The sequence below is a fragment of the Piliocolobus tephrosceles genome, chromosome 10, assembly GCF_002776525.5.
Source record: "Piliocolobus tephrosceles isolate RC106 chromosome 10, ASM277652v3, whole genome shotgun sequence".
Lineage (NCBI taxonomy): Eukaryota > Metazoa > Chordata > Mammalia > Primates > Cercopithecidae > Piliocolobus > Piliocolobus tephrosceles.
In genome coordinates, this window is record NC_045443.1 from 1,904,017 (window position 1) to 1,930,477 (window position 26,461).

The window sequence follows — 26,461 nt, forward strand, 5'->3', positions numbered from 1 at the left end:
TTTTTTTTTTTTGAGACAGAGTCTCGCTTTGCCGCCCAGGCTGGAGTGCAGTGGCCAGATCTCAGCTCACTGCAAGCTCCGCCTCCCGGGTTCCCGCCATTCTCCTGCCTCAGCCTCCCGAGTAGCTGGGACTACAGGCGCCCGCCACCTCGCCCGGCTAGTTTTTTGTATTTTTTAGTAGAGACGGGGTTTCACCGTGTTAGCCAGGATGGTCTCGATCTCCTGACCTCGTGATCTGCCCATCTCGGCCTCCCAAAGTGCTGGGATTACAGGCTTGAGCCACTGCGCCTGGCTACATTGACGTTTTTACAGAACAAAAAGGAAAAACCGGTGCATCTTTATCTCTGTACATGCAAATTTATATAATCAATGCTTGTTTTGCTTCTCTTTTTTCTCCTTTCATTCTCCTTTCCAGGTTGAGGAAAGGTAGTGGTTGTTTGTGAAGTGGTCATTTCCTTTTATCCACTTAATTTATGATGTTTTCTAACTGTCTGTCTCTCTTCCTCTCCCTCCCTTTCCTTTTCTCCTGGCTTCTCCTCTTCCTTCCTCCCTCTTCAACCCGCGCTCTCATGTGCTAAATACGAAACTGCTTGGTTCTTTATAGTTGTTGAGCACAGCTCGTCCTAGAAGTTTTTTTAATGCTCATTTTTTTGTTTGTTTGTTTTTGTTTTTGAGATGGAGTCTTGCTCTGTCGCCCAGGCTGGAGTGCAGTGGCCGGATCTCAGCTCACTGCAAGCTCCGCCTCCCGGGTTCACGCCATTCTCCTGCCTCAGCCTCCCGAGTAGCTGGGACTACAGGCGCCCTCCACCGCCCCCAGTTAATTTTTTGTATTTTTAGTAGAGATGTGGTTTCACTGTGTTAGCCAGGGTGGTCTCGATCTCCTGACCTCATGATCTGCCCGCCTCAGCCTCCCAAAGGGCTGGGATGACAGGCCTGAGCCACCGCGCCCGGCCTTAATGTTCATTTTATGCTGTTCCGCAGAAAAGATCACTGCCAAAGAGCAGAGCCACTTTTGTTGAAGGCTGTGCCACTCACCCACAGTCCCCTGTGCAAAGGAAAGGAGGCTCACACAGAGCCAAGGGAGGGCAGGGCACACCACATGCCCACTGCAGAGCCAGCATGCCCCTCGAGAGCTGCACTGCTTCCCTCAGACCCACTGAGCTCCTTCGCAAGGAAGCTTTCCAGACAAGAAGGATGCTTTTTTGAGGTTCAGACTCTTTCTAAGAGAACCAGTTTGGCTGTTGTTGCATGTTAGAAGTTGAATTTTTTCCCCTCTGGTCTAAGCCCCGCCCAGCTTTGTCTAGTGTGGGGTCCCGTCCAGAGAAGACCTGTTGTCCTAGTTTGTGTTCGTGCAGAAGCCCACCCTGAAACAGTGACTCGAGGGCCAGTAGATTACTTGTGACATGAAGGAGCTACTGATGAGAGAGTGGGCAAGTGAGACAAGGAAGGGAAGACAGCCAATCAGGAGAGGGTTCTCACTCCAGGTATGGCTGTGGCCATTGGAGCCAAACCTGCTGGGGAAGTCAGCCAGGGTAGAACATGTGTCCCTATACAACAGCTCCTGCCTGTCCCTGGTTGAGGGCTGTCACAGGGAGCACTCATCCCTGGTATCTCCTTCCTACCAGGGTGGGCAAGAGGGCTCTGCAAAAACATGCAGGAGCTGGTGGTCAGAAGGTGGGGTCTTGTGCCTGAAGGGTGAAGGTGGGAAACGTGGGTGGGCACGGCTGTGTGCTCTGCCTGCAATACCTGCCTGCTGAGCGGGAGCTGATTTCACGCCGTGTGATGATTCCCTGTAGGCTGTCCTGGGTCTGACGGTGAGTAGAATGTCTAAGCGTTTTGTCTGGTTTTGCAAGTGCAAAACGTGAGGCAGAGGAAGGGCAGTCGAGTTAAGGACTAAGTGAGCAAAGCAGAACAGAACACAAGTGTCTCAATCACTTTTTCCCGTTTTAGTCAGAGCATACACTGAATAGTCAGTGAATGAATCTTTGATGCCGTGATCATCGAGACCAAGCGGTAGTAATTCTCCTCGGTCTGTCTTGATCTTCTCCCCTTTGGGGGTCCTCCCAGGTGGTGTGGTAATGATGAGAGGAGCAGTGAGGGTGTGGACCAGGTCGCCCAGTGTCACCATATAATGCAGCTCCATCTCCCCTTGTCTGCTGCTGCTCCAGGTGAGCGGTTCCTGCAGGACAGTGGCAGGTTAAATAGGCCATTCTTGTCCATAGTCCGTTCTCTGTGTGGCATGTGTTTATCACTAATAATCGGTCATTGTCATGACTGCCCTGATTGCATGGTCCTTCAGCCACTAGTTTAGAATCTTGTGTCTATCTTATAATTTATACATATACTCATGTATCAAAAGCATGCTATTGCATGGCAATAGGTGTAAAATACTTTTTTTTTTTATGGTGGTTTTGTTTGTTTGTTTGTTTGAGATGGAGTTTTTGTTCTCGTTGCCCAGGCTGGAGTGCAGTGGTGCGATCTTGGCTCACAGCAACCTCCGCCTCCCAGGTTCAAGCGATTCTCCTGCCTCAGCCTCCAGAGTATCTGGGATTACAGGCATGCGCCACCACGCCCGGCTAATTTTGTATTTTTAGTGGATATGGGGTTTCTCCATGTTGGTCAGGCTGGTCTCGAACTCCTGACCTCAGGTGATCTGCCCACCTTGGCCTCCCAAAATGCTGGGATTACAGGCGCAAGCCACCGTGCCCAGCCGGTGTAAAACACTATTTTCTTAGTTAGCAAAGCTTAAGCAACACACCTCATCAGTTTCATAAACAGAGATAGTGCTTTTGAAAAAGAGACTTGAAATATCCTAATCATACATGTTGTTTATTTGACTTTAAAATGATTACCTTGGGACAGAGACACAGCAGTTATCAAAGAGTAACTTTTTTTTGTTTTGTTTTGTTTTTTTTTTTTTGAGATGGAGTCTCGCTCTGTCGCCCAGGCTGGAGTGCAGTGGCCAGATCTCAGCTCACTGCAAGCTCCGCCTCCCAGGTTTACGCCATTCTTCTGCCTCAGCCTCCGGAGTAGCTGGGACTACAGGCGCCGCCACCTCGCCCGGCTAGTTTTTTGTATTTTTAGTAGAGACGGGGTTTCACCGTGTTAGCCAGGATGGTCTCGATCTTCTGACCTCGTGATCCGCCCGTCTCGGCCTCCCAAAGTGCTGGGATTACAGGCTTGAGCCACCGCGCCCGGCCTAGAGTGACTTTTTAACAGAGGCTGGGGTTGTCATTGATTTCTCACTAGCAAGGTCTCTGCAAGATTGTCCCTATCCCATTTGAAGTCACTACTAATAGCTCCATCTGTCTTCCTCAAGTAAGAATCAGCTGAGCCTAATGTACTGAGTGTATCAACTCCAGATCTTCCCATCTCCTTGTTCCTCAAATATTGACTGAACACCTACTATATACCCAGCACTTCCCTAGGTGCAGGGAGTACCAGAATGAAGACAGTGCTGTGCTCTAGTTCCTGGAGACCCCACCCCCCAAGCCTGTTATTTCTATGAATTGTTAAGTTCCTTAACTACAAATTCCCACCGAGGGAATTAGGAGGCTTCACCACCAAGGATGGGGAGGGGTGACTGAAACGATGAGCAACAAGAGAATGGCAGTCGCGTTTGTGTGGGGGAGTCAGGTAAGGCTTTGGGGGACAGTGAAGAAAAAAGTAGGATTTACATGCAGATAGGCGAGGATAGAGCATTTTAAGTGAGAGTATGACAATTCATGCAAGCTAGTGTTGATCGAGGGAACTTTCTAAATACCTGTATGAGGCATAATTTATGTACAACAAACTGCACTCATTTAAAGTGCACAATATGTCCAGCAGCGGTGGCTCACGCCTGTAATCCCAGCACTTTGAGAGGCCGAGGCGGGTGGATCACCCGAGGTCAGGAGTTCAAGACCAGCCTGGCCAACATGGCCAGACCCTGTCTCTGCTGAAAATACAAAAATTAGCTGGACCTGGTGGCGGGCACCTGTAATCCCAGCTACTCTGGAGGCTGAGGCAGGAGAATCGCTTGAACCAGGGAGGCGGAGGTTGCAGTGAGCCGAGATCGCGCCACTGCACTCCAGCCTGGACAGCAAGAGCGAGACTCCGTCTCGTAAATAAATAAATAAATAAATAAATAAAGTGCACAGTATGGTGAGTTTTGACAGATGCATACCCCCATGAAATCAGCACCACAGTCACAATACAGAACATTTCTTGGCTCCCAAGAGTTTCCTGCTGTACATTTGCAACTGGACGCAGGCTATGTGTTAGTGCCAATCATGTGCCCCTTTCAACACAAGAGCATTTTGATTTGGCTTTTTTTGTTACCAACTAAGATGCACCAGGCACCCTAGTCCTTAGGTCTGAGTCCATATACTACTAGACCACCAGGGCCAGGGCCCCCCCACCCCTCCCCGCCCATTCCCAGAGAGGCCGTGGTCTATCATTGGAGGAACAGTGACTGCAGGGCTCAGTGTAGGGGATGGAGCGGGGGGTGGCAATGGAGAGGAAGACAGGGCCAGGTTATCGAGGGTCCCGGACAGCATGCAGCAGAATTTAGATTTTAACCTATTGGCAACTGGAGATTGTGACCAGGAAGTGATAGAATCAGATTTGTACATTAGAAAAATCACTCTTGGGACCTGGGTCAAAATGAGAAATGAGGAGGACTGACTGAGGGCAGTGGCGGTGGAGGGAGGGGTGGAGAGGAGATAATGCAGTCAGAATCCAGCAGGCAGAATCGACAGAGCTGGGACAATCCTTTGGGCGCAGGGTGTAATAGGAGAGAGAAGAGTTATTCATAACTTCCAGGCTGATTGTGTGGTCATCCAGGCAGTGCCTTTTATGGAGGCTGTAAATCTGGGCAAGTAGAGTGATTTAGGAGGAAATATGTTTAATTTTGGGCTCCTATGTCTGTGGGATACACTCGTAGAGATGTCTAATAGTTGAGTCTGTGGGTCCAGAGGTCTGGGCTGAATATTTGAGGGTCTTTAGCATTTGAGTGACACTTTGCCTAAGAAAACTGACTCAGAGCCTTCCAGAGTACAAGGCACAGCGCTAGAAATGCAAAGGTAAACGCCGGCACTATCTGGGAGGCGTTCTCTGACCCTTGGACCAGGCAGGGCCTCCTGATTTGGGTTACATTAGTATCTAGTGTTACATTTTTTTTTTTTTTTTTTTTTTTTTCTTTTTTGAGACAGAGTCTTGCTCTGTCGCCCAGGCTGGAGTGCAGTGGCACAATCTCGGCTCACTGCAAGCTCCGCCTCCTGGGTTCACGCCATTCTCTTGCCTCAGCCTCCCGAGTAGCTGGGACTGCAGGCGCCACCACCTCGCCTGGCTAATTTTTTTGTATTTTTAGTAGAGATGGGGTTTCACCATGTTAGCCAGGATGGTCTCGATCTCCTGACCCCGTGATCTGCCCAGCTCAGCCTCCCAAAGTGCTGTGATTACAGGCGTGAGCCACCGTGCCCTGCTGTTACATTTCTTGTCTGTCTTCTCCACAAGACTGTAAGCTTTGTTAGGCTGGAACCAAGGTCTGTTCTACGCTGTATCCTCAGCCCTATCACAGGACAGGGTGCCTCGTGGAAGCACAGCACATACGTTCAACCTTGTCAGCTGAAAGCCACCCCAGCCACGCATGACTAGGGGGTCCTTCTAGGGAGAGCAGTGATGTAATTAGGATGTAACATTTTGGGGCCAGAAGGGCCAATACCAGAGCCTGAGGCAGCTGAGGGGCACAGAGGTGGCGATGGAAGGCTGCACAGTGTTCAAGCCAGGACTTAAAGGATGAGGAAGTGTTCTCCAGTCAAACAGGGAGGGAAGACCGTTGTAGGTCCATGGGTACAACATACATAAATGCACAAAAGAGTGAAATGAGGCCGGGCACAGTGGCTCACGCCTGTAACCCCAACATTTTGGGAGGCCAAGGTGGGTGAATCACCTGAGGTCAAGAGTTTGAGACCAGCCTGACCAAGATGGAGAAACCTCGTCTCTACTGCAAATACAAAATTAGCTGGTGTGGTGGCGCATGGCTGTAATCTCAGCTACTCGGGAAGCTGAGGCAGGAGAATACTTGAACCTGGGAAGCGGAAGTTGTGGTGAGCTGGGATCGCACCATTGCGCTCCAGCCTGGGCAACAAGAGCAAAACTCCATCTTAAAAAAAAAAAGGAGTGAAATGGTTGTGTGTGACCAGAATAAGAGGCTGTGATTCAGGAGGATGAGAACTGGCAGGAGATGTAGCTTGGGGTGTAATTGGGACCACTGTAATGGGGTTGGGACTTTGTTCTTTATGAAACAGGAAGTTAGTGGACTTTGAAACAAGATAGTCATACAATCCTATGACATTTTTAGGATGAAATCTCTGGGGATAGAATACAGGGATGATGAAACCTGCCCCCTGAAAAATGCAGTTTTGGCCAGCATCCAAGTGATTCTCCTGTGGGTCATCCAGAGAACATACCTGGAGGAATAGCCATGTGAATGGTGGCTGGGGTGAGGGGAGGCTGGTGGCAGCAGTGTGAGTGGAGGCTGGGGTGAGAGGAGGCTGATGGAGGCTGGAGTAAGGGGAGGCTGGTGGCAGCGATGTGGGTGGAGGCTAGGGTGAGAGGAGGCTGGTGGCAGCGATGTGAATGGAGGCCGGAGTAAGGGGAGGGTGGTGGCAGCAGCACAGATGGAGGCTGGTATGAGGGGAGGCTGGTGGCAGGGGTGTGGATGGAAGCTGGGGTGGGGGAGGCTGGTGGCAGCGGAGACGCCTCAGGAGGCAGGGACAAGGATAGCAACTGAGAGCTGGTAAAGGCCACCCTGCTAAGTAGCCAGAAAGTTTGCAGAACCTTCTTTTGAGGGATCTGAAATTCAAGTTCTCAGATGCCTCAGACCATCAGTGTTCAAAAACCTCAGGAAGCTTTGCAGTCCTGCCTCGTGCCTGCTTGAATAACTGGATGTGGGCAGGAGGCTGTGGGAGCGGGCCATGCCAGCAGAATCCTGCCTTACTCTGGAGACTTACTCGGGTCACAGCCCATGGTGTCCTGAGGGTCATTTCAGTGTCATGTGAGTATTAGTGTGGCTATTGGAAAGGATTTGGTATGAGTTTATTTGAAAAGTTAGGAGTTTTTTTTTTTTTAATTATCTTTGATAAATTTAGTAGAATATTTTGAAAGCACTGTTTAGCCAGTAATGAATGAACAAATGGCTCCTGAACTAAATGGAGGGATCTAATCACATCATCTAAGTGCAACAGTATGTCTGAAAAATCTCTCTGTTTGTCTTTTATTTGCCCTTTAAAGTCTGTGCAAACAAATGTGAACGGCCTCAGGACTCTAAGAATAATATTTTTCTGTGGATGTGTATGGACAGATAAACAAAACTCCAAGGGAGAAAAAACTTCTATTTAAATAAAAATAAAGATCCCCTACAGCTCCATCCTCCTTTGCTCACTGGGTTTGCTTTATTTCACTTTGAGATAAAAGTAGTTTGGATGATTAAGAGTGGAACAAAAAGAAAGTATTTATGTCTGTCTATCTATCTCTATGTATGTAATCTGTCTTATCCATCTAAGCTTATCTGTCTGTCTTATCTATCGACCTCTCTGTCTATCTGGTTCTGAATAGTCCATATTGCAGCCATCCGTAGTCGATCTTTTGCATCCCTGGGGTTAATGGTTCTTTGAGCAGACACTGACACTGTGCGGCTCAGGATCCCGTGGGGAAAACACACACTCTTCCTCATTGGTCAGTGCTAATCCTGTGCTCACGCGCTACTCCCCCTTGGCATCTCCTGTCTGAAGCCCCTGCAGGCCTCTGGGATCCTCCGAATCAGCCCTCTCCAGCTCCAAGCACACTGGGATCCTTGCCGCAGGAGGTTGCTGTGGGCTTCTGCCCACGCTGTGGGTCGCGAACTGCAGCCGACAGGCGTGGGAGCTTAGGAAGGCACCTGGTGCTTCTCGGCAGGAAAATAGTGTGGAGTGTGTGCGACCGTGTTTGAGGAAGCGTCATGAGAGGGTCACTGTCTCTGTGGCAGTGTCCTTAGGGAACTGTCTTTGCCTGGATGCTGGGGTCAGGTTTGGCATGAACTCTGACCTTCCTCCCTCTGCAGGATCTTCAGTAGAAAGGTCCTGTCCTGAGGAGATGCTCAGAGGCGCTTCTCTTGCTGATGGAGCCTGCCTGCATGTGTGTTTCTGTCCTCATGGAGATGCACATGACAAATCGCATGCGATGCCTCAGCACAGCCCAACAGGTTTTGTCTGTTTACACTTAACTAGCCTTGGACAGCGGGAGGAAGCCTTAAATATTTCCTTTTCTTCTCACAAACCCTTTATCTAATAAAACAAAATTACGGCAGAAGAAGCAGGGAGTGATTCCAATTGTCATTTAAATCAAGGACCTGGTTTGGTTTGGCCTCCCTGGGAGTTTTTAGCTGGATATAACGTTTTAGCTATGCTGATTTAGTGTTAGCTACGCTGATAACGCCTGTACGGGATAAACCGACCAGGGCAGAAGGCAGGGTGGCAGTGCCCGTGGTGGGGTGCAGCGCGAGGGCGGGCAGTGTGGCTCACTGAGTGCTGGGCTGGCCCCTCACTCCTCCATATTTCTGTACCAGTAAAATCAGGTTGAAACTGACACCAAGGGTAGCTTCAAGAAGACGGGGAGAGACCACGAGGGCAGCAATGCAGAGGCTGTCGCCCTCTGGAGCTACTGCTCGGGGACTGAGAAGGAATTCTGTCTTGAATACATGTTAATCTCAGTTCCCGCTCCTTATCTGGACTGGCTGGCTCCCTTCTGCGCCAAGAATCTGAAGCCCAGCTCTGTAAAGCAGCAATTCCCAACTATTTTCCCCTTAAAATACACGAGACGCACTCCCATGGGGCATATCTAGATTGCAGGCTGCGGTACAGATAAATCAGGCTGTGGGTTGGGCGCGGTTCCCAGTAAAACCCCACTTCTTTCTCTCCCACTCAAGAAAGCAGACCTCCATACGAGGAAGCGGGAGATGGTGCTCTGTCGTCCCAGCCCTTGGCGTGGGACTCGGTCTGTAAAAGCTGCCAAATAAATATTTACTAAGTGAAAGATAGCCCTGAATCCACACTAATTTGTATTTTTTAAAAGTCATTCATAAACTTTAGCATTTTAACTATTAGTTAGTAATTAATCCCAATAAACTGGCAGGATTTTGTGATTGTGAAACTGTTGCAATGTGTTGGCCAGCAGGAATATTTGTTAGCATTTTTATGGGCTCTTAAAGTCGTCTCAGCTGTGTCACTGATAAAGCCAGCCACAGGCTTATCAGTCCTGCCGTTGGCTGTCAGCGCTGCCTGGATAAACTCCTCATCCTTCCCAGGGAGAAACGTCTAGCAATGCTTGAGCAGGAGGCCAGGGAAGAGAGAATCCTGATGCTGCCTGCTTACCACAGGCCCTCTGGAGGCCTCTGCCCTGTGTGGACAAATGCTTCATTTCAAGATCGTGTACAAATCAAGAGCGAGCGTCTCCTAGCAGCGCTGAGTGTGGGGCGCTTGCCACCTCATTGCTGTTGGAACTCTGGAGTTCGGGCCAGAGGATGCAGCCCCTCCTCAGGGGAGGGCAGTGGGGTTAGGTGAAGATTCAAGAGCTCCTCTTTGCCTTGTCATCTAGTTGTCCTATTCTGGGGGAATTTTAAATAAGGATTAAAAAAAAAAAAGGACTTATGTATTATTTTAAAGAGCAGGCTTAAATAGGCAGGCATATTTTAATAAAAATGATTTTTTAACCCTGCAGTGTGGAGACTGCCAGTCAAATACAGTGATGGCCATTATCACGCCCCTGCCCCTGCCGCCAGCCTGGAGGAAACAGAGTGCAGAGTTAGAATGGTTTTGGAGCATTCGTGGCTGCCGGGAGATGCCCGAGAGGGCTTTGAGGGCAGGGCAGGGTGAGCAGGGAGCTCACCGCAGGAGTGCAGAGATCACCCCAAGCAGGGTCTGCAGATGCTGACTTCAGGAGACCAGGCATAGAGATGGCAGGTGAAACAGATAAATATGCCCCAAAATTGACAGGAAAAGAGTGAACCGGGATCACTTAGAAATCGGAAGCAATACAACAAAGGCTAAAGATATTTGAGCAGGATTTCAGTGTAGATATGCTCTTGGATATCACAAACATAAACAGAGGAGCTCACGAAAACACTGCGGAGAAGCTCGGCTCCATTGCCCCCTGTAGTTCCCCCACCTGCTGGGACTGGGAGAGGCTGATACTTCTTTTCTCCGTGGATCTGGGGCATTCCCCACCTATTTTAGGTATGCCAGTTTGACACGATGAACTTCAGACTGATAACATTTCATCACTGAGATATAACTTCCTTCTGTTTTTAGACACTGAATAAAATTTTCTTTAACGGGGAAGCACATATTTTATACTTAATTCTAATTATGTTCATCTTGTTTTTTGAATTATTTAGCTACCTCTAACAGACAGTCTGAAAGATGATTACATTCCACCGTACTAACATTTTCAATGACCCTGAAAGACCTGAGATGCATTGCTGCTACTATTTTATCAAATTATTGTTTCTAAAATGCTGTTTTACTCTTCTAGTAGGAAGAGTGACTTTTAAAACAATGGATATTGGCTGGGCATGGTGACTCACACCTGTAATCCCAGCACTTTGGGAGGCCGAGGTGGGTGGATCACCTGAGGTCAGGAGTTCGAGGCCAGTCTGGTCAACATAGTAAAACCCCATATCTACTAAAAATACAAAAATTGGCCGGGCATGATGGCAGGTGCCTGTAATTCCAGCTACTTGGGAGGCTGAGGCAGGAGAATCACTTGAACCAGAAGGCAGAGGTTGCAGTAACCCAAGATTGCTCCACCACACTCCAGCCTGGGTGACAGAGCAAGGCACCATCTCTAAAATAAAATAAAACAATGGATAATTTGTCTAACATGGTATGTTAAAAGGGCAGAGAAGCTGAAGAATGATGATGAAGACTAAAATAACGATGATAAGCAAAGAACTAAACAGGCATCTGTGCAGTGATTCGGGGCGTGTCCGTGAGAGGCGGCGGCTTCAGAGCAGCTCTCCTAGTTAACACAGACTTATCTCACAGTTCCCTCCTCATTTAAGGAGTCAGACCACTGCGGGCTTTGCTTTAGAGATATTTATTCCACTGTGTGCTTTGTTGCTCACCTTTCTAGAGGTGCTCATCTTCATCTAAAGTAGGGTGAAGCTTTTTCACTCCTGGAGAAAGCTGTGACAGCATTTTTGGGACAAGCAGCAGGTGTGCCTCCGCAAGCCTGTCGTTATCTGGGGAGGAGGCTCCAGATAACACACTTCTACTTCCTTTCTTTAGGGAAATGACATGGTCCCCTCCTCCTGTAACACTCCCCAAAAGAAGTATGAAAGCCAACATAAAATACGAATATGATATTTGTATTGAGTATTAAATATAATATCTTCAGTGTAGTATTTGTGCTTCTCTCTATCCAGTTCTCAATTGTTTAGGGATCTTCTGTGGGCAAATCAAAAATGTCAATAAAGCAAAATATATCAATACGGCATCATACTGATGAAAACAAAACCAGAGGTTTTAAAAAATAATCTGGGCCAGGTACGGTGGCTCACACCTGTAATCCCAGCACTTTGGGAGGCTGAGGTGAGCAGGTCACCTGAGGTCAGGAGTTCAAGACTAGCCATGGTCAACATGGTGAAACCCTGTCTCTACTAAAACACAAAAATTAGCCAGGCATGATGGTGCGCACCTGTAATCCCAGCTACTCGGGAGGCTGCGGTGGGAGAATCGCTTGAGGGGAGGGGAAGTTTGCATTGGGCCGAGATCGCACCATTGCACTCCAGCCTTGGCAACAGGGTGAGACTCCATTTCCAAAAAAAAAAACGTAGTTATCAATTTTTTGTTTTTGACCAAAAGTATTTCAGGAACTTTGAAGAAAGGACCTGAAAATTATTACTCAGGCTGGTATTTAGTTTGAAATGTATGCTGACTTTTAACTCTCAGAGCTCAACAGTCTAATCCTTGGTCATTCCAGAGTGAGTTTAGGAATTTGTAGTCATTTCCTTTTTACTAGGTATTTGCATACATCAGTAACCAGCTGGGATTAGAATGAGCAATCTCAAGATGCTGAAATAGAACGATGAGAACCCAGGGCCAGCTTGAAATGTTCATCCTCATCGATTAATCCTTAATGAACACTCATGCATGGATGACCTCAAAGAAGGTCCTTTGCCATGTGCAGGAAGACAAACCGCCTTCCGCAGCGTACATTCTTAAAGGAAGGTTCCAGTAGACAGATACACATAGTTCACATTTGAGGTTCCAATAAACCGATACACATAGTTAACACTTTGTATTTTTAGCCATGTTTTGCCCCAAGATTAAACATTTGGAGTAACGTGGACATGTGCTCAGTGGCGAGGGAAGGGTCGGTGTGTATAACTAGGAAGAAGGCACTCTGGCAGGGTTGGGAATGTGACCTCTTGCCCTCCAAAGCCTGGGATGCCCAAGTTAATGCCTCCAATCTTGCAGTGTATGGACACAGAGCGAACGCTCCCCTCTGAATACAGACCAGAGGTTAGAGGTTAATAAGTGGGTGCTCTCTGCACACTCGGGACCCCGTTCAATAGTGGTTTTATACATAAGGGCTTAAATGGGGTCAGAAAAGGACCCGCGTATTGCTTCCAAACTCTCTACATCTTTTCGAAGCAATAGTGTTCAAAGATGACCTCCTTCCACCTGGGAAGAGAGAGATGAAGCTCTTGTGCTTGGAGAACTGGACGGCTACTCCTGGCTCAGTGTGTCTAAAAGCAGGACCGAATGGAAAACAAAGTCGGGGGGAGGTCCTTGCTGCCCCCTATTCTTCTCTAGTAATCCCTTAAAAAATAATTGCGGACCCCAACCTCTGGCCTCCAGCACATTTTCCACTTGATTAGAGGCCTTTGTGAGGTGGGGAAAGGGACCTGCAGACTTGTATATTGTGCCGGGGCCTGAAATGTCCAGCTGGGAATTTTTCCCATCAAAAGGGGATTTTAGTAAAACCATTATCAGGGGCTTAGAGGAGAAAAGCTGTTGAGTGCAAGAGAGGGGCAGACTAGCATTAGCGGGCTTGTTTTTGGCACCAGTGGAAGAGTGGGAAGGTGTTTGCAGCCACTTGCACACAAGTTCCTTAGTTTCTCTTTAAGTTCCTGGCAGGTACCGAGGTAGGAATGAATGCAGGAGTGGAACTCACAGGCTCGAAAATGGCACAGGGAGGCCTTCTCTCTGAGGCATCACATGGAAAGCAGCCCAAATCAGGAAGGACTGCATGGTGGTGTTGATACCTGCTTCGGTGTGTAGACGGCCGTAGGACTGGCCTTGCTGTTATGTATGGCCACGCCACCCGGAATCCCCCGCCCGCAACACTCCACCTGTCTTGACAGTCTCCATAGACGGCGATAGGAAATTCAGAAACTGGGAAGTGGCCATGCTGGAGTCCTTTAACGGGCAAATGGACACCTTTAGGGTGGGGGTGCGGGTGCTGGTAGGGGCTAAAAGAGTACAGAGGAAGGTCAGGAAAGCCGCAGCAGTGGCTGTCAGCCTGCGAATCAGTGTCCAGGCTGTGTGGATTTGCAGACTGAGCCACGGGAGCCTCCTGGGAAGAGGGTTTGGGGAAGGTCACCTAAAACAGAAACGTGCATCTTCTTGGGATTACTGGAGCCCTCAGCCATACCTTCCTCTGCAAAACGGAGCACAGAAACCGGAGTCGCGGGGGCTGGATGGAGAATGTTGGAACCAGTAAAGTAACTGCTGCCTGAAGGGTCCCTGTGAGGAATGTCGGGGCCGGCCTGCCCCGGAAGCACTTTTTCCTATTTGTCCTCTCTACACTGTTGCTCTAGCTCGTCTTCCTGGCAAAAACAGGTATGGATTACAACAGTGTTGGTCCTAACTGCTGTGCGCACAGAGCTGGAGTGAGAGCCACTTGTCTCTGCGTGGGACACTTTCAGGCTTGCAGTACTGTCACCTCAGAGGTCTCAGTCACAGGAACACCCTCACACCAGCCTGGTGGCCACATTCGCAAGAGATTTGTCTAAAGTCAAATTCAACAACCACAGAAAGAGGGCCTACCTTCTTGAAAATGAAGCCCAGGGCCGGGCGTGGTGATTCACGTGTGTAATCCTAGCACTTTGGGAGGCTGAGGCGGGCAGATCACCTGAGGTCAGGAGTTCAAGACCTGCCTGGTCAACATGGTGAAACCCCATCTCTACTACAAATACAAAAATTAGCCGGGCGTGGTGGCAGATGCCTGTAGTCCCAGCTACTCGGGAGGCTGAAGCAGGAGCATTGCTTGAACCCAGGGAGCAGAAGTTGCAGTGAGCTGAGATTACGCCACTGTACTCCAGCCTGAGCAACAGAGCGACTCTGTCTAAAAAAAAAAAAAGAAGGAAAAAAAATGAAGTCTAGGAAAGCTGTTCTTGGAGGCTGTGAATCAAGGAGCAGCCCTCCCAGTCTCCCAGTTCTTCCAAGGAGCAGCTTTAGGAACTGCTGGTCCTCAGTGTTCACACATTCCCCTCACTCAGTTCTCATTCTGGCTCCTCAGCCAGCCCGTTTTCTCCTTCTTGGCTTTGTGCGGGCTGATACATGTTTTCTTTTCTTTCCTTTATAACCTGTATTCTCTGTTTGGGGTGTCTTCCCTGAATCTGTATTCTTTCAGTGTCGTCACTAAGAATGGCATATTTCAGCTATTACTTTCCAAAAGTTGCCCAGGGAGATGTTCTGCTTTCATAAAGACCTTCATAGATGGTGCCAGGAATGTAATTTGCCTCATGCATAGGCCCCAAGTCCCTGAAACTTTTCCTGTTTTATTCATTCTCTAACCAGAAATGACCTCTATGTTACAGAGCTTACAAGCTGTGGCTCCTCTCGCCAATACAGCTTGGTGGAAGCACCGCAGGGAATAACTGCCTCCACCTTCTTTCCCATTTCTACACCTGCCCTTCCCACTCACACTTTGATTCCCTGAGGCCAGGCTGTTGAGTACCAGGAGGGCAAGACCCGAAGGCCTCTCCTGCCCTCAGCCTCTCTCTTCTTGTGCCTTTCTAAGGAATCTGGCCATATTGGCTCAGAAATTCTTTTTGTAAGTTCTGCTACCTTGTTCTAATGTCAGTTTTCTGTAGGAGGAATTTAGGTCACACAAGCAACTTCACTTCTTCATCAGGGCTCTTATTATTTTCATCCTCACAGACTCTCTTATATTTTATGAAGATGTGTTCATCTGGGCAAGAAAGATACTCCTTTTAATAAAAATTTTAAAACATTTAAAAAGATACTCCTAAAACTTTAAAATTGTTTTTCCTCAAAGGCTCTCTAGAATTTTTCATCGCAGATGATACACTTTTGATTTTTCTCTTGTAATAAAAAAACTAGCTCTTTTTTCTTGCTGTTTAAATTGATACCTCCATGTATGACTAAAATTTTCCCCATTTTTTTTCCTCCCAAACTCCCCAGATATGGCAGTCTAACAAGGATTTGTATGAAATGCCCTTTAAGAAGAATTAGAAGTTTAAAGAGAGAGAGGAAAAAAAAGAAAGCATTAGAAGTTGATGTGTGATTCTCTTAGCTCCAAAAGCAGAGAGCTGCAAAATAACACATGGCCCTGGGGAGTAACCTCGCTGATATTTTAAAACTCAATTTCATCTTTTCCGGGAAGTGAAATTCCTCGTTTGTCAACTCTTATGCCCTGAGGAAATACTTCGGGGGTGCGGGTGAAAGGGAAAGGACCAGAGGGGATTTGTGAGGTGGGAGGAAGTGGTGGTGCCCCACCGGAAATAGCTTCCAACTCACAGACAATGCTGCCACCTACTGACAAGACATGGGACTTGCAGACTTAGTGGATTTCTCCACTTTCTTCCACAGTGGAGAACAAATACTTAGTTTTGCATTAACCATACTTTATTGTACTACCTTATATGGGACCCTAAAATAATTTTCATAAACTTGGGGTACAGAAAAACACAAGGTCGGACTCCTAGCTTTAATACCTCCAGGACTGGTTTGGATATGATTCACAGCTGCTTCTTAATGGGGAAAGTAAATTGTGTGTAAGAGGGTTTTTTGTTGTTGTTGTTTTCGGGTTGGGGAGGCTGAAGGAACAGTCCAGAAGGAGACAATAACAGTTTTCCAGCCCTATTTTTCAATAATGTGTAGTGCTTGACTTTTACCTTTTAACCCACATATGTGCATTTTTATTTCTAAAGTTATAGGCACCTATAATTTCAGCACTTTGGGAGGCCAAGATGGGAGGATCACTTGAGCCCAGGAGTTGGAGACCAGCCTAGGCAGCATAGCGAGACCCTGTTTCTACAAAATAGTAATAATAATAGTAATAATGGGCGTGGTGGCACATGCCTGTGGTCCCAGCTACTCGGGAGGCTGAGGTGGGAGGATTGCTTGAGCTCAGGAAGTCGAGGCTGCAGTGAACTATGATCACACCGCAGTACTTCAGCCTGGGTGACAGAGCGAGACCCCAACTCTAAAAATAAATAAAGCAGTGATGAAGCTGTTTGCTGCTAAGTCCTGTGTCATACGTTAATGAGTTTCTGCAGTTCCTCTTGTGATTCCATTGAAAATTAGACCCTTCTGTGTAGGGAAGAGAGCGGCCAGCTGCCTTCCTGTGGGTCATGCTGTTCTGATTGTTGACATCTGACCCTGAGCACAATGGCAGGGCATCTGTCTCAAGTGCACAGACGTCAGCTAGGGCTGGAAGAGCCAATCCTCTATCTACTCCAGGCTCTGGAAACTTGAAGACCTTCTCTGCTTCCTACAATCGTCAGCTGTCAGCTGGATAAAGTACAGGGGGCCACAGAACTTAATCATCCTGCTTTTACAGATTCCTGAAAACTGGCTAAATTCTATGCATTTGAAGTAAATTAGGTAGAAACTGTCACTTTCATCTTGTCATATTCATGTTGTTTGCTTAAGGCACACCTATTGGCTGTCTTTTTATTTATTTTTGTTGTTGTTGTTCACAGCAGTGGATTTTTGGGCAATGAAGTTAAGGTTTAAATGATTGAAAGCAGAAATGGTTGTCTTCCATCTAAGAACATTAAGCATTTGTCTGAGGGGCATTTGAGGGGCTTAACTCTTACGGTTTCTCCCTTACTTTACTCATGTGTCCAATTTTAGCCTCAGTGATTTTTCTAGAGATTCTGAAAAACAGGACTGCTTTTTTTGGCTCCTCCCTGTGTGGTGACCACTTCTCAAAAAGCCTTGTCTTGGGCTAGAAAAAGGTAGCAGATGTGTACATAAATAATGCCAGTTTGAGATCAAGATTTCCTAAGGAGAAATATTATGAACTTTGGTAGTAAATATTTCCTCATACCCTTTTTAGATGAGAAAAACAATATTTTCCAGGCCGTATTAAGTAATTCCACATTAATATTTATGAAAAATTAATCTGGTCTCAAAGAACTGTTTTCCCATAGTCCAGTTCCAGTGTCTCCAGATCCATGATGTAAGGAGTAACTTGACACACCACTGTGTGGTAGGTCTGATCCTTCTGGAGTGTGGATTACGTAAATGGGGGAGTAATAAATATAAGAAGGTGCCTAGTATTAACAAATTAGACCCTTTTACTCTTCCTGGACAAGTGGGATTTGTAACTAAAACATCTGTGAAGTCAAGCCTTTTTACCCTTGAATGAAGAGAAAATAGAGTTTTTGCAACTTGATTCTACTTTATAAAAGGATTGTGCGGCAGATATTTATAGCATGTGAAATATGTGTAAGTTCCTAGCTTTGAAGCTCTCATAAGCATGTACTCCCAGCATTAGTATTCCACATTACTATGTGCGACAAAGCAGTGTTTTGGAAGCTGGCTCAAATCCTCTGAGAGCCACAGGCAACAGATTTGACAATTAGCTACTTCAGTACCTTATAGACCATTTAACAACATGTATTAGTTTTTTGGTTTCCTGAATAACCCTATATAATACTTGCAGACATGTCTAGGTTTGCATAATGTAGTGCATATTAAATAGTAATAACTTTTAGCATTTTGGGTTTTTTCTTTTTTTTTACTCCCAGTGAAAATAATCTGCTTTGGTGTAGCACCTTTAAAAAACTATTTTTTTTTTTAAGGCTGAGGTGGAAAGATCCCTTGAGCCCAGGAGTCCAAGACTGTAGTGAGCTCTGATCATGCCACTGCACTCCAGCCTGGGCAACAGAGTGAGGCTCTGTCTCAAAAAAAAAGACAACAAAATTTTTTTAAGAGATGGGGTTTTGCTGTGTCGCCCAGGCTGGCCTTGAACTCCCATGTTCAAGTGATCCTCCCACCTCAGCCTAATGAGTAGCTGGGACTACAGATGTGTGCCGTGCCCGGGTTGGTGCAGCGCGTCTCCGAAGAGAGCCAGGGTGGTGCTCTGCAGTGCCTCTGTTGGCCGCCTCCGTGTTGGTCACCTCTGCATTGGTCATTAAGTCTAGAGCAGCCCAGGTTCTGAGACTAGGTTCTCCACTAATTACCTAGGCAAAATCTTTTCCACTTCATTAAACATCTTTTCCCCTTTATAAAATTAAATGTGGCCGGGCGCAGTGGCTCACGCCTGTAATCCCAGCACTTTGGGAGCCCGAGGCAGGCGGATCATGAGGTCAGGAGATGGAGACCATCCTGGCTAACAAGGTGAAACCCCGTCTCTACTAAAAACACAAAAAAACTAGCCGGGCGTGGTGGCGGCGCCTGTAGTCCCAGCTACTCGGGAGGCTGAGGCAGGAGAATGGCCTGAACCCGGGAGGCAGAGCTTGCAGTGAGCCGAGATCGGCCACTGCACTCCAGCCCGGGAGACAGAGCGAGACTCCGTCTCAAAAAAACTCAAAAAAAAAAATTAAATGTACCACATCTGCCAGATTTGGGAAAACAAAAATTTTGAGACAGAGAAACCGAACAGTGTGTGTGACCGAGTTCTTCAGCAGACCACATTCACATTCCTAGCCTTGTGTCACTTGGGTTTCTCTGCTGTGCCACGCCTGCAGACTCAGTTCTCTTCTTTGTAATTGAGACTCATTCGTTTCCACTATCACAAATGCAAGTATCCTTGTAAGTTTGTTATAAGGATATATAGCATTTGTTCCTTAAACAATTTAAGTGACCAGGCGCGCTGGCTCACGCCTGTAATCCCAACACTTTGGGAGGCCGAGGTGGGTGGATCACTTGAGGTCGGGAGTTTGAGACCAGCCTGGCCAACCTGGAGAAACCCCGTCTCTACCAAAAATACAAAATTAGCCGGGTGTGGCGGCGCATGCCTGTAATCCCAGCTACTCGAGAGGCTGAGGCAGGAGAATCGCTTGAACCCAGGAGGTGGAGGTTGCAGGGAGCCAAGATCGCGCTATTGCACTGCAGCCTGGGCAACAAGAGTGAAACTCCGTCTCCATCTCAAAAAAAAATTAAAGTAGAAGAGTAATGAAATAATAGAAACTTCAGTCTTCTTTTTGAAGAAAATATGTGCACTTTTCTGGGTTAACAAATAGCAGGCAGAGGAATTCCACTTCTATTGTTTTAGTGCGGGGGGGGGGGGTGTTTAACATACCCTACTGCTAAGATCTCAAGCTTACTTTCTTTTGCACCTCAACTGGAGGACTTAGCTTTACATACGACCAAATATTCTGGGTTGGTAAAGGCAACTCCACCAGGCAAAATCAGAGCAATCCCTGGAAAAGAGGAAAAAACTGAAACTGATCACCTGTGGATATTTAAATTTACCAATTGTCTAGAAATTCCATACAAGAGCTGAGAATATATGCTCTTATTCCAACTGTGCACTTACCTTTGATATTTTATTAAGTAAATAAATATTTGGCACTCATCTGAACATGCATGTCCCATCTATTTTACAACACTTTTTAAAAAGTTTAACTTGCTGCCCAATAGTTGACCAGGTACATTGACAGAAATTAGGTAAATATGTGGCCCAAGCCTGAGCTTAGGTTTGAATGCAGCTTTCTAATTTCTAATCCTGTGCTTTACTCATGATCCACATTATTTCCTCAGAAAGCCTCACCCCTCTGACTCCTCAGGGGTTCATAATGGCACAAAATTTAGGTCTTGCCCTCTACTAAAGGGATGGAATTAACTTTTAAAAGGGGTGATGTTTGATGCAGGGAAGAGAAAGAGAACAGAGAGAAGGGACCACTAGATGACTTACTATAGTCCCTCCCTTTCTACCGCAGAACACAGCAGAGATCAGAGGCCAGGGCTTTCCCTTTCATAGAACTGGCAAGAGACAGTTGTCAGAAGCTGCATGAGGTCTTGGTTTTGTTTTACAAATCTGATCTTTTAATCAAGAGGTTCTTATTCTTTAGAAACACAGTGGTCCCTGGGGGCCACTACCCCTTCCCTTTGAAAACTTGAATTCGAATTCTCTAAGTCAAAAGTGAAAGGTTTTGTTTATATTCTAAGACCAGCACCTATCTAGTAACCACTTCAGGAAAGCAGGATTTGGGAGCTAGGCCATGCTTTAATTTACATATCATATGTCCTTATGTAAGAGAAAGTTCATAGCTTTCAAAAGAAAAAGGAACGTTTACTTGTTTAGATCTTTGTTGTTCATCTGACTCATGAAAGAACGTGATCAGTTTGAGTTTATTTTTAGGATATACTGGCACTGGCTTTTAGTTTTAGTAAATGTTCAGCTGGACAAGTCAAAGGCCTCGCTTGGGAGCTGCAGAAATTGGCCGAGCCCCACAGGTGATTTACAATCTTTTCAGTAAGAACATTGAAGGGCTATGCATGATGACACTTAGAAAAAGAAGGAAAATGAAGTTGTTCCTTGACTACTACCCAGTTTCTGTTGAGGTTTATTACTTCTAGATGATAAAGTTTACACGAAGTTTACATTGTTTTTTCAGTTCTCAAGTTTCAGCAAGTACCTGAACCAAGTTTTCTTCTGTTATTCTAAGAACTGCCCTGGAGTGCCTTTTAACTTTTGTACCACCACGCAAAGTGTCCTATCAACTCATGTCCTTTAGCTCTTCTATTCTTCAATGCATTTCTCCCATTCCTATAGGTATAGTAGGGATCAACTTTTTATTCCACCAAGAATCACCTTTATTCCCTTTGACGTAGTGCCCTATGGCATAAGCTTGTTCATACGGTGTTCAGACAGCTACCATTCACTTCTCAGGGTCACCTTACAGGAAACCAAAGTATGACGAGTAACTAAATCTTCTCACTAAGCAAAAGGGAGCTGGACTTTAGAAATGGAGCCTGGGCCAGGCAGAGTGGCTCATGCCTGTAATCCCAGGACTTTGGGAGGCCGAGGTGGGCAGATTGCTTGAGCCCAGGAGTTTGAGACCAGCCTGGGCAATATGGTGAAACCCTGTTTCTACAAAAAAAAAAAACAAAAACAAACAAAAAAAAGATAACCAGCCATGGTGGTGTGTGCCTGTAGTCTCAGCTACTCGGGAGATTGAGGTGGGAGGATCACTTGAACCTGGGAGGTCAAGGCTGCAGTGGGTTGTGTTTGCACCACTGCACTCCTGCCTGGGCAACAGATCAAGACCTTGTCTCAAAAAAAAAAAAAAAAAAAAAAAAGTAAGGAAGGGCAATGGAGAAATGGAGCCTAGATTTGAATCCTGGCTCCCTCACTTACTGGTTGGATAACTTACGGCAGGAATTATGACTTATCTGGAAAACAGGGATAATACCTGTTTCAGCAGGTTGCTTTGAAGATTAAAACTTACAAGTACCTTGTAAAACACACATAAGTTCTCAACACATTAATTGCTTTCCATCCAAAAAGGCTGAGAGATTAGCAGTTGACCTTCACTAACCACTTTAGGTGGCTTATCGTCTTTTCCAGAGAAGCTCCAGCTATACTAAATATGCCTCATTCAGGATAAGGATATAGCTAGACCCATGGTCTTAACTTTCAAACATTAATTTACCCACCTTTAGTCAAGCATATATTTGACATTTAACATAAAAAGGAGACAAAACAGAAGAACATGCTTCACGTTACAGGTGGTAGGAATATTCTGCGTATTAAAATGAAGAATGTGAATACAGAACCTAAGACTTGGGTGCTCAAATTTTTATCAATTGAATCTGTATAGCCATGCAGTCTCTTGGAAGAAAAACAGACTTAAGAACCCACAGCCATGTAACCTTCAGGAATTGTGTCAAATGCTAAATTAGAAAGCTGACCCTCATTCAGAGTTCCTACTTCTTAATAGGCTTCACACATTTTTTTTTTTTCCAGGCATTAAGCACTGTAACCTAAGTGGGAAGAAAGAGATCCACACCTTCCCCAAAGAAACAGAAGATGGATCTAGTGTCAGGCTCAATTAGACCCAATTGTGATGACTCTCCAAAAAGGAACAATGCGGCTTTTGTGATATGCTCAGGCAGAAAGCCTGGACATTTTACAAAACAATCTTATCCCCGGAGAAACCTGGGTTCCAGCCCTCTTCCTGGAAAGAGGGGTTGATCCAGGAAAGTTTTATACTACTCTTATCAGCTCTTGCTGAGATCAGTACTTTTTTAACAATCTCAGAAACAACCAAGACCAATGTGAAACCAGGAATATGAGCCACTCCCGTCGGCGCAGTCATACCCATAGGTCTCCACAGTCAAACCACAGGGTGTCAGATTATTTTGTTATTGTCTACCAAAGGGAACTCTTTGCTGGAATTGTTGCTATTTCATTAATCTGCCCCGATTTCAGTCTAAAAACCCTTGATGGAGTGGATCCAGTGGCCAGCCTGGGCTGTTGGAAGTGCTAAAATGCAAATGTGCAAGAATCCTGGCCACGCTCCCCATCCCCCAGGAAAGTGCTTCCTTACAGCCAGGCCTGGAGGGGAATGTTAAAAAGAGGGCCTGAGCTGCCCTCCTCCTTTGCACCAGGACCCTCGCTCACACTGGGAGATTCAGCATGCAGGGCTGAGCCGGCCAGCACGCAAGGACAGCGCTCTTTTAACTTTTCTGAACAATGGCTTCAGTCCTTCCACCTTCACATCCTCCCCGCACCCACTCGCAGGGTAAAGAAATCCATCTTTCTTGGCCACATCGTGATCCACTTTTCAACGTCACCCCTAGATCTCATTTTCACCCAAAGAAAAACTGGCCACTCGGGGAAACTGTGACTTACATACAAATCTGGTTTTTTAAAAAGTTTCATTTTGTTCAATTTCTTTAAATTTCCAGGTTGTTGACAGTTTAAAGCCAAAAATTATATAAATCTCCAGTCTAATCACATTTCTAGAAATAAAACATGTCAGTAGTAAACCTTATACAGAATAAAATTTTGCCCACGAGCTGACTCACCCCCATAGGATGCACCGAACTCCACCTTGCGTCCTCTGAGAGTATACAAACAACACCTCCTACCTTGGCATGTACCCAAGCACACAAGCCTTAAAAATAATTCGCAGATACAAGGCTGTTGGTTTTTTTTTTTCAAAAACATACTTCATATTTCCTCTTTTATTATATAAATATCAGTTTAACCTTTTACTGTAAGAATATAAACGTTTTAAGAGGATCTTTGTTATTATTTATACAAATTCACAAACAGTACAATTAATTGATAAAGGTCTCTGGGTTTCTTTAACTCCATGGTCTCGCATGTTGCTGTGGAGGATTCTAAAAAAATAAACAACAAAAATCCAACAAAAATATACATCCTACTCAAAAGTGATTTCTTTAAAGCCACAAGTCCCAACCCCCACCAAAAGAAAGTCATCTATTCCTCCATTAGAAACAGAATTTTTTTAAAACCCACAAACTCCCATTTTGTTAATAGAACAGAGATAAGACATGAGCTTCATCACAGCCCCGGGGGCTTTGCAGGCCAGCTTTGCTCCTGTTTCCCACAGGAAGCCGCACTGTGTGACCTTTTTGGGGGGAAACTTGGAAGAGGGTGAGGGTAGGGCAGAATTTGCATATATAATCATCATTTTCAAGACACAATCTGCATCTCAAACAAAAACAACGGTTCAACTCTCATTGCTCCCACATATTTGTGCTATAAATTAAGTCAAGATTTAGAAATAGGTCCTCAAATCCCAATGAACAAGGAGAAAAAGGAAATTACAGCCAGAATGTGGAAGTGGGGCACACTGGACAGATGGAGGCTGGGAAGAAGCCGACACAGAAAGACGGACAGACCCAAGGGCATCTTTCCAGTCTAGGCACAAGCATGTTTCAGTCTCAAAATCTCTCTCTTGTAGAATTCCAGGGCTTCAGAAAACAAGTAAACTAAAACGAGGTAGCCAGACATATATATGTATATATATATAATTTATATATATATATAATATATAGAATATATTCAGCAGAAAAAAAGGACCATGATTTCAAATATTTTCCAAAAACAAATTTTTAAAAAGGAAAGAAGATTGAGAAAATGAAATGAGCGTGAATAGCAGAGTACTGTAAGAGGAGGAGTGATGAGAAGAGACTGGGATTAGTTACAAAGTGGAAGAAGGGTGAAAAGGCCTTTGTAGCTGGGTTTGCTTTTTATACATTTGAAAATAAAAACCAGATCACAGTATTCAAATGAAAGCTGAAGTGAAGGCAGACATTTTCCTCAACTCCCCAGGGTTGAAAAGACAGTCACTCCCCACCCCCATTTCCAGTCACAGCAGTGGGGATACAGTAGCTGAATCAGTCCTCCACCCCCTGCAGGGGAGTGGGTGGGTAAGCAGCAGAGTCCATCTCTCCATCCGCGGGGAAAAGGAGCTGGGAGTTGGGTAGGGTAGGAACCCCAGCTGCAAAGAGAATGGGCTGGAAGCTGGGAGGGGGCTGGAGGAGGGAGGAGAAAGAGCCTGAGGCTTCTGTCATAGCCCCATCTCATCCGCTGCAATGATCTGTGCATAAGTGTGCGTGTGAGTGTGCGGGGGCGGTGGTGATGGGAGGATGAACAGGGCGGGACAAGGGGAGCTGATGCTGCCGCCCTCACCTGACCTTCTCACTGTCCGTCATCTGCCAGAGTCCCAGGTTGAGTACCTTGAGGCAGGGCAGCTGCGTGATGCGCTCCAGGCCGCGCTTGGTGATTCGGGTGCAGCCGTACAGGTCTATGCCGGTGAGCTGGCTCAGGTGCTCAGCGATCAGCTCCAGGCCCTTGTCCGTGATGCGCACACACTGTCCAATGTTGAGCGTGCGCAGCCCGTGCATCTGCCGCACCATGCGGTTGATGCCATCATCGCTGATGTGGCAGGAGCAGAGGGAGAGAGACTTGAGGCCATCCAGCCCCTGGGCTATGTAAGCCAGACTCTGGTCTCCCACCTTGTCACAGAACGACACATCCAGCCCCGAGAGGCGCAGGCTGCCCATGGCCAGATGCATGATGCCCGTGTCACTGATGTTGTCACAGGAGCGCAGGTTGAGGCTGCGCAGGCTGCCCATGTGCGACAGGTGCAGGAGGCCAGCGTCCGAGATGCCCCCACAGAAGCTGAGGTTGAGGAGCCTCAGGCCCGTCAGCCCTCGGGAGATGTGCTTTAGAGAAAGATCTGTGAGCTTCTGGCAGTCCTGTAGCGTGAGCTGCTCCAGGCCCAGGCAGCCCTCCGCAGCGCTGCGCGTCATGCCGGCCAGGTGCCCGATGCCGACATCCGAGAGGTGGCGGCAGCTGCGGAGGTTAAGGCTCTTGAGGCGCTGCAGACCCCAGGCGATGAGCAAAAGGCCAGTGTTGGTGATGTTGCTGCAACCCCCCAGCTCCAGCACCTCCAGGCCCTTAAGATACTGGGCTATGCGGCCCAGGCTGCTGTCAGTGATCTGCTTGCAGAGGCTCAGGTTGAGAGCGCGCAGGGAGCCGATCTCCTGCACAAACGCGTGGCCCAGCCCGTTGTCGGTGAGGTTGTAGCAGCCGCTGAGGTTGAGGCTCTCGATGTTGGCCATGCCCTGGATCACGTAGCTGAGGCTGCGGCGGAGGCTCAGGATCTGCACCCGGCGGATACCCCGGGCCTGCAGGCTGGGGAACAGCGACGGGTTGGCCCGGCGCAGGTGCAGCTTGGCCTCCACCCCCCGCCACACCGACTTGTGGTAGGCAGCGTCCCGCCAGGCCGTGCACACCTGCGCCGCGCGCCCCTTGTCCCGGACGTCCAGGTAGCCGAAGATCATGGCCAGCAGCTCCGGGAACAGGCATGAGATGTGGGTCTCCATCTTCCTCCTCCCCCCTCCGCGGCGCTGGGGGGAGGAGGCGCGGGCCCCGCCGCTCCGGACTCGGGCAGGCGACGAGAGCGCTTCTCCCCAGCCGCCGCCGCTGCCGCCGCCTCGGGCCCAACGGCCGGCCCCTCCCCGCCTTCCGGCTCCGGCCGCCGCCGCCGCTCCTCCTCCTGGTCCGTCCGTCCTTCCTTCCTGCCGGCTGCGCCTCCGGCCCGGCCCTCCCCCGCCCCGGGCTCCGCGCGGCGCTCACATCCCGGGCGGGGAAGGCGCCTCGCTCTCGCTCCCGGAGGCCGGCCGCCGCCGCCCCGGCTCTACCCACGCCGCGCCCGGGCCGCGCCGCGCCGCCGCGCCCACGCCCCCTGCCG

General features: G+C 47.4%; 2 protein-coding genes across 6 annotated transcripts in view; one reads left to right on the plus strand and one right to left on the minus strand.

The window, feature by feature from the left end:
* FBXL14 (F-box and leucine rich repeat protein 14) overlaps nucleotides 1–26,455 on the minus strand; it is a 29,701-nt gene extending 3,246 nt beyond the window's left edge. Inside the window, exons 1-3 of one of the 5 annotated variants that reach the window (XM_026447794.1) lie at nucleotides 26,004–26,455; nucleotides 24,900–25,902; nucleotides 1,792–2,179 (exon numbers count right to left, since the gene is read on the minus strand). In XM_026447794.1, the coding sequence (XP_026303579.1) occupies nucleotides 1,928–2,179; nucleotides 24,900–25,829 (1,182 nt within the window). In that variant the 5' untranslated portion in view covers nucleotides 25,830–25,902; nucleotides 26,004–26,455 and the 3' untranslated portion in view covers nucleotides 1,792–1,927. Of the gene's footprint in view, nucleotides 1–1,791; nucleotides 2,180–24,894 lie in introns of those variants that run through there. The other 4 variants (XM_026447792.1, XM_023182930.2, XM_023182931.2 and 1 more) reach the window with 4 other exon arrangements.
* WNT5B (Wnt family member 5B) overlaps nucleotides 6,857–26,461 on the plus strand; it is a 75,254-nt gene continuing 55,649 nt past the window's right edge. Inside the window, exon 1 of the mRNA XM_023182934.2 lies at nucleotides 6,857–7,039. The gene's annotated coding sequence lies outside the window, so the exon portion shown is untranslated. The remainder of the gene's footprint in view (nucleotides 7,040–26,461) is intronic.